General features: G+C 39.5%; 1 protein-coding gene across 1 annotated transcript; it reads left to right on the top strand.

Moving 5' to 3' along the window:
* Positions 1–394: 394 nt before the first annotated feature.
* Positions 395–2,329, top strand: LOC127081158 (uncharacterized). Its single transcript, XM_051021441.1, has one exon. The coding sequence runs from the start codon at positions 395–397 to the stop codon at positions 2,327–2,329; it is 1,935 nt and encodes a 644-aa protein (XP_050877398.1).
* Positions 2,330–8,634: the final 6,305 nt, after the last annotated feature.

Raw genomic sequence — 8,634 nt, forward strand, 5'->3', positions numbered from 1 at the left:
ATAACCTCAGTACATTCAACATAATACCCCACAACCGCAACAACGACCTCAACAACATGCCCGTCCACAATACAATAATAACCAAGTTCAAAGAAGGCCACAATTTGATCTAATACCTATGACTTACACATAACTATTCCCATCTTTGGTCGACAGAAAACACATTCAAACTAGACATCCTCCCCCTGTTCCGGAGAAACTTCCATATTGGTACAAAGTTGACCAGTTTTGCGCTTACTACCACCAAAGGGCACCCGGACACAATCTAGAAGACTGTTATGGCTTGAAGTCTGACGTCCACTGATTGATCAAAAGCGGAATTCTATCTTTCAGAGATGTCAATCCAAATGTACAAGTCAATCCACTACCTCAACATGAAGGAGCTTCTATCAACATGGTGGAAGGTTGTCCTGGTACTTTTAGAGTTTATGATATACGTTATCTAGAGAGAGATTTGGTTGAAATGCACCTTAAGTTGGGTGAGCTCATCTGTATGACGCCACACAACTATGCGGCTTGCAAACTTTGTCGTACAACTCTTCGTGGGTGTCACATTGTAAGGGAAGAATTGCAAAAAGAAATAGACAACAAGCTTATTCGAGTTGATAGAAATCGGAACTTCAATCAAGTCAATATGGTTGAGGGTTGTCAGGGTAATTACCAAATCTATAATGTGAGATTTGTGAGAGGATCTTTGGTTGAGATGCATAAAAGTTTGTTTCGGCTTGCTTTTGTTCCATCACATGATTATACCACATGTGAAGTTTGTTCAATAAACCCACATGCATGTTCCCTTGTACGACAGGATATCCAAGGATTGTTGGATGTAGGAACTATAACCGTTGTCCATCCCATAAATCTCGAGAACAGTGTCAATGTTATAATCCCTCAGTTCAATGTTCCTGAACCCTTAGAGATCACATTCGATAGTCGCAGCTCTACAAAGTCGCCTTTGGTTATCTACTTACCGGGCCCAACTCTGTACCAATCTGACAAAGTCGTACCATACAAGTACCAAGCTACCATGATCAAAGATGGGAAAGAGGTTCCTCAACCCTCTATGCCTTTTGTCGTCAACATTGCCAATGTAAGTGGGGTCACAAGAAGCGGGCATGTATTCACTACGGTACCACCAAGAAATGTTGAAACTTCAGTTGGGAAGAAAATGCAAGTTGAGGCGTCGACTGTGAGGAATAAACCTGATATTATGGAAGAGTCCAGTAGGGCTAATATCAATTCAAAATTTGATGAGGTTTTGATATTAATCAAGAAGAGCGAATACAAAATTGTGGGTCAGCTCTTACAAACCCCTTCCAAAATATTTATTTTATCCCTGTTGATGAGTTCTGAGGCTGATAGAGAGGCTCTACAAAAGGTTCTCAAGCGAGCTTATGTCGACCATGATGCAAAGATTGACCAATTTGACAGCATCGTCGCCAACATAACTGCCTGCAACAATTTGAGCTTCAGTCATGAAGAACTCCCAGTAGAAGGCAAGGATCACAACATGGCTTTGCATATTTCTATGAATTGCCTTACTGATTCTCTATCCGGTGTATTGGTGGACATAGGTTCTTCACTCAACGTCATACTAAAATCAAATTTGTCTAGATTGACTTTTCAAGGAGCTCCTATGAGATCTAGTGGGGTTATTGTCAAAGCTTTTGACGACTCCAGAAAGTCTGTCATCGGCGAGGTGGATCTCCCCATGACCATTGGCCCACATACCTTTCAAATCACATTTCAAGTGATGGATATCCATGCTTCTTACAGTTGTTTGTTGGGTCTCCCTTGGATCCATGAGGCCATGGTTGTCACTTCAACTCTTCACCAGAGGCTCAAGTTTGTAAGAAAAGGGAAGCTAGTCACGGTATGTGAAGAAGAATCTTTAGTGGTGAGTCACCTATCGTATTTTTCTTTAGTCGATACCGAGGACGAGATTGGAACCCAGTTTCAAACTCTATCTGTTGTTGATGAGAACGTACAAGAGAATGGAGCTTCCATTTGTTCCTTCAATGATGCACGACAGTTAGTCAAAGATAGCTCAACGAGTGGATGGGGACAAGTTATGAGTCTCCCTGAAAACAAATTTCGTGAAGGCCTTGGCTTCTCACCTACATCTTCAAAGTTTTCTCAACAAGACGCAATTCTTTGTCCTATTCAAGAAACTTTCCGAAGTGGAGGATTCATCAATCCTACTCAATCTGAAACAAATGTTGTCATTGAAGAAGACCCCGAGGAGGATGCACAAAGCTTCGTGACGCACAGGATGGTCTTCCAAAATTGGATAGTTGTTGACGTTCCTACGATTGTTCATGTTTCTAAGTAATATTTTATTGTCATTTAAAAAAATTCCTTTCGTTCTACCCAAGACGAAAGAGTATTTTGTTGGGCTTTGTTTCAAGTTCCCGTTATCATTAATAAAAATGTTCATTTTGTCTTCCATTTTGTTTTATTTTTTTCCTTTCGAAAAATGGTAACCTAAAACAAACAAACAAAAATCACTTTCAATATCTGCATGAAAATTCCATTATTTTTGTCCTAAAAAACCAGCATAAATCATGTGTGCAGATTAATCAATGTCACACCCATTGAAAGCAATGACCCTATGCGCTCTCCCAACTTTGATTTCCCTGTATTTGAGGCCGAAGAAGAAAGTGATGAAGAGATTTCATATGTGATCTCCCGACTACTTGAACAAGAAGAAAAGGTCATTCAGCCCCACAAAGGTCAAGATTGGGGCATCGCTCGTCCCAGATGTCAAGGAAAGAACGATAGATCTTCTCAGAGAGTATAGAGATGTATTTGCTTGGTCTTATGAGGACATGCCAGGTCTTGATACTGATATTGTGGAGCATCATTTGTCGTTGAAATCAGAATGTTCGACGGTCAAACAAAAATTAAGAAGAACACGCCCAGACATGGCTCTCAAAATCAAAGAAGAGGTTCAGAAGCAGATTGATGTCGATTTTCTTGTTACATCTGAGTATCCTCAATGGTTGGCCAACATAATGCCCGTTCCAAAGAAAGATGGTAAAGTTCGAATGTATGTCGACTATAGAGATTTGAACAAAGCCAGTCCAATGAATGATTTCCCTTTACCTTATATTGAAATGTTGGTCGACAGCACTGCCAAATTCAAGGTGTTTTCTTTCATGGATGGATTCTCTGGTTACAATCAGATCAAAATGGCGCCCAGAGATAGGGAGAAAACATCATTTATTACACCTTGGTGAACATTCTGCTACAGAGTAATGCCTTTCGGTTTGAAGAACGCTGGTGCAAGCTATCAGCGAGCCATGACAACACTCTTCCATGACATGATGCACAAAGAAATTGAGGTATATGTGGACGACATGATTGCCAAGTCCAAGACCGAAGAAGAGCATGTTGAGTATTTATTAAAGTTGTTTCAACGTCTGAGGAAGTACAAACTCCATATGAACCCCAACAAATGTACTTTTGGTGTCTGTTCAGGAAAGCTACTAGGCTTCGTCCTCAGTCAGCAAGGTATTGAGGTGGACCCTGACAAAGTCAGAGCCATTCAAGAAATGCCTGCACCAACAACAGAGAAACAAGTCAGAGGATTCCTCAGACGTTTGAGTTACATCTCCCGATTTATATCTCACATGACTGCTACTTGTGGGCCAATTTTCAAGCTTCTTCGTAAAGATTAAGGCTATGTATAGACTGGAGACTGCTAGAAAGCTTTTGATAGTATCAAGGAGTACCTGTTGGAGCCTCCTATTCTGATTGCTCCAGTGGAAGGAAGACCTTTGATTATGTATTTGACCATATTAGAAGATTCCATGGGTTGTGTGCTCGGTCAACAAGATGAAACTGGAAGAAAGGAGCATGTCATTTACTATTTGAGTAAGAAATTCACAGATTGTGAGTCTCGATACTCTATGCTCGAAAAAAATTATTGTGCTTTAGCTTGGGATGCCCGTCGTCTTTGCCAATATATGCTCAATCATACTACTTGGTTAACTCCAAAATGGATCCAATCAAGTACATCTTTGAAAAGCCTGCTTTAACTGGAAGAATTGCTCGTTGGCAGATGTTGTTGTCAGAATACGATATTGAGTACCATACCCAAAAGGCAATAAAAGGAAGTATCTTGGCTGACCATTTAGCTTACCAGCCAATTGACGGCTATCAATCCATTCAATCTGACTTCCCTGATGAGGATGTAATGTACTTGAAAGTGAAAGATTATGATGAACTATTGCCAAGTGAAGCACCAGATCCAGAATCCCATTGGGGTTTGATATTTGATAGAGTTGTTAGTTCTTATGGAAATGGAATTGGGGAAATCATTATCACTCCTCAAGGTTCTCATATTCCATTTACCGCAAGATTGACATTCACTTGTACGAACAACGTGGCAGAATATGAAGCATGCATTATGGGTCTGGAAGAGGCTACCGACTTGAGAATCAAAATTCTAGACGTATATGGAGATTCAGCTTTGGTGATTAATCAGATCAAAGGAGAATGGGAAACTCGTCAACCTGGTTTGATTCCTTACAAAGATTATGCGAGGAGGCTGCCAACTTTCTTCAACCAAATTGAATTTCATCATATACCTCGTGAGGAGAATCAGATAGCAGATGCTCTGTCAACTTTATCCTCCATGATTGTTATGAACTAGTGGAACGATGTGCCTACAATAAATGTTATGCGCCTCGAGAAACCTGCTCATGTGTTCGCCGCAGAAGAGGGCATTGATGGCAAACCATGGTATCATGATATTAAATTCTTTATTAAAAGATAAGAGTACCCACCTGGGGCATTAAACAAAGATAAGAAGACTCTTAGAAGGTTGGTTGGTACCTTCTTTCTGAATGAAGATGTGTTGTACCCAAAAGAAACTTTGACATGGTCTTGCTCAGATGCGTGGATAGACACAAAGCAGACATGCTGATAACGGAAATTCATGAAGGATCCTTTCGTACCCATGCCAATGGATATGCAATGGCTAAAAGGATGTTAAGGGAAGGTTACTATTGGCTGACAATGGAATCTGACTGCTGCAAATATGTGAAGAAGTGCCATAAATGTCAAGTTTATGCTGATAAGATTCATGTGCCTCCAACTCTTCTCAACGTTATCTCCTCTCCTTGGCCTTTATCTATGTGGGGAATTGACATGATTGGTATGATAGAACCTAAAGCTTCGAACGGACATCGCTTCATTCTAGTGGCCATTGATTACTTTACCAAGTGGGTCGAAGCTGCATCGTACGCCAATGTGACCAAGCAAGTGGTGGTCCGATTTATCAAGAATCAACTAATCTTCCGTTATGGTGTTCCAAGTAAGATCATTATTGATAATGGATCAAACCTGAACAACAAGATGATGAAGGAAATGTGTGCAAAACTCAAGATTGAACACCATAACTCATCTCCTTACAGACCCAAGATGAATGGGGTCATTGAAGTTATGAACTAGAATATGAAGAAGATCATCCAGAAAATGGTTGTGACTTACAAGGAATGGAATGAGATGCTCCCTTTTGCTCTACACGAGTATCGTACATTCGTTTTCACTTCAACTGGGACAACCCCTTTCTCTCTTGTATATGGCATGGAAACAGTGTTCCCCGTGGAAGTTAAGATCCCGTCGATGAGAGTCTTGATGGAAGCAGATTTGTATGAGGTTGAATGGTGTCAAAGTAGATTTTTGATCAGTTGAATTTAATTGAAGAAAAAAGGATGAAGGATTTATGCCATGGTCAATTCTATCAACAAAGGATAAAGAAAGCTTTTGATAAGAAGGTTCGACCTCGTGTGTTTAGAGAAGGCGACCTTGTGCTCAAGGAGATCTTGTCTTTCATTATTGATTCTAGGGGTAAGTGGACTCCTAATCATGAAGGACCATATGTTGTTAAGATAGCTTTCTATGGTGATGCTTTAATCCTTACAACTATGGATGGTGAGGAGCTCCCTCGTCCTGTGAATGCTGATGCAGTCAAAAAATACTCCACCTAAAATATAAAAGAACAACTCACTAAGTTGAAAACCCGAAAGGGAAGCTTAGGAAAAAAAGAGCGTCTCGGTGGTCCGAAAACCCGAAAGGGAGGTCCAGGAAAAATTTAGAGACATAAACAGAAAATGATTATCCCGGTAGATTGACGCCCGCAAGGGACAATCTAGGCAAAAGTTAGGGATTATAGCAAGTACCTGCATCAGGCCAGACTTGATCAACTTAAAGCGACCTCACCCATCAAAGTCTTCTCAATCAAATTACTCTCTCCACAAACTCGAACACAATGGACTTCAAAGTTGATAGGGAGAATAGTGGTCATTGCATTTTAATGTAGCCTTTTCCTGTATTTACCATTTTTCTCATATTTGTAAATGATCTATGGGGTCCCGCCATTTGCGGACTACCATTCATTCAATAAAATTCGAGACTTTATCCATTTGTTTGCAACTCTTATTTTACTTCCTTCTCGCAAAATGACTTTTTACTTTTGATGAGAAAATTCTTGAAACAAAAGCTTAAAATATTTTGTTCTTACTTTTAAGGTGTGTGTGTGTGTGTGTGTGTGTGTGTGTGTGTGTGTGTGTGTGTGTGTGTGTTTCTTTTAATTTATGAACACAATAAGGGTTGTCAATAATAATCCCATAAAAGGTTGGATCATGATGTGCAGAGCTCAATGCTTTCTTAAAATAATGTCTTCATTATCCCCAATGGAATTGCAACAGTGGATGATTCTTGCTTCTTTAGGAGACCTTCCTTCCATTTGGCACCATTATGTTGGTATCCCCAGTGAAGATTGGGCTTGAAGGAAACTTTACTCCACTGACGACTTCTTGTTTTATCTCCAATGAGGCTTCCATCCTGTTAAGGTTAGCCGAGTGTTCATTCATACTGAGATGTTTATTTCATCTCCAGTTCATCTACTATTGCATGTTTTGTTAGCATAAACATGACACACATTCACGCATGCATATACGTCATACGTAATTAAATTCATAGGTCATATTTATATTTCATCCCCTGTGTTGCTTTTTTTAACTTGGTTGCATTTATCCCCCAAGTGATATATATTTCCTCTCTTCAGAAGAGTCATCGACCTTAAGCAGAAAGTGTATACCCTTTCTAAATCCCCACTGAGTTTATTCCTCGTGGAAGATTTTGCTTTAGCTCTCTTTTCCATACTTGGATAGGATAAATACTCGGTTTGAGATCATTCCTCACTGAGAAGAGTCTTGTTTGACTATCCCTCTCCAGTTTATTCCTGGATTGAACCTGATCTTTGACAGGTGTGATATTGAACCTCTCTAGGCTGTAAAAACCTAGATTGATGGTACATTTATTTTGTACCTTCAAATAATTTGATCCCCCTTGAAGAAAACTTGTTTATGGTTTCCCATCAAAGACGAATTTTGTTTCCCAACAGTGTTCTTGTAACACTTCCTTTGAAATCCCTACCTAACAACAAGTGGCAGTCTCTTTATTTGAGAAGCTTGTTTTGTTCCCGGATTTTTATTTCGAATGACAAATGGTAGTCTCTTTTCCGAGAAGTTTGTCTCTTCCCAATGAAGTTAGCATACATATCAACTTCCTTATTCTTCCATCAAATGGTTATCTCTGCGAAAAATTCCTGTCAGAGAAGTTTGTTGGAACTCTTTCACCCTGTTCAAGTGGAATACTTGATTAAAGAAGAAACCAAGACCCGTTCGTGGTATACAACCCGAATCATTTGTTAAAGTTTACTTATCCTTTTCAAGTGGAAGACTTGATTAAAGAAGAAATTGAAACCCATTTATGGCATACGACCCGAATCATGTGGAAATTTATTCGACAACAAACGGCAGTCTCTTTATTTGAGAAGCTTGTTTCGTTTTGGACGACATATAGAAGTCTTTTTCGAGAAGTTTGTCTATCCCCAGTGAGGTACTTTCACCAAATGCTTATCTCTCTAGAAATTTCCTATCAGAGAAGTTTGTTGGAGCTCTTTCATCCTTTTCAAGACGAAGTCTTGATTAAAGAAGAAACTGAGACTCATTCGAGGCATACAACCCGAATAGTTTGTTGAAGTTTATTTATCCTTTTCAAGTGAAATACTTGATTAAAGAAGAAATGGAAGCCCAATTTGTGGCATACAACCCGAATCATGGTTGAAATTTATTATCCAACCACAGATGGCAGACTCTTCTCTGAGAAGTTTGTCCATTCCCCAGTTGAAGTTTATCAATATATCAATTACCATTCCGTCAAAAGGCTATCTTTCCGGAAGAAACCCGTCAGAGAATTTTTTCAAAATTATCACAGTTTCTTCCCTAGAGTGAAGTTAAAAATAGATAATGGCAATTTCCCCAATAAGCCCGTCATCAAAAAGCATCCTCATTCAAATGGCCATCTCTCCGGAAAATTCCCGCTAGAGAAGTTTGACGAGATTCCTTTCAGATGATGTTATTTTCTCTTTACTTGAGAAATTTGTTTTGAATATTCCCAGTGAAGTCATGGGTTCCCATCTCCCATTTAGTGATCACCCTTTTCTCAAATGAAAGTCTACTAAAGAAGAAATTAGATCCTTTTTCCATTATTGGAAGTTGGTTCTCATTCAATTATCAGAACTTACATTCTCGTTCCCCGGTGGAGTGTTAATTTTACCCCCAG

This window comes from Lathyrus oleraceus, chromosome 5 (genome assembly GCF_024323335.1).
Source record: "Lathyrus oleraceus cultivar Zhongwan6 chromosome 5, CAAS_Psat_ZW6_1.0, whole genome shotgun sequence".
Taxonomy (NCBI): domain Eukaryota; kingdom Viridiplantae; phylum Streptophyta; class Magnoliopsida; order Fabales; family Fabaceae; genus Lathyrus; species Lathyrus oleraceus.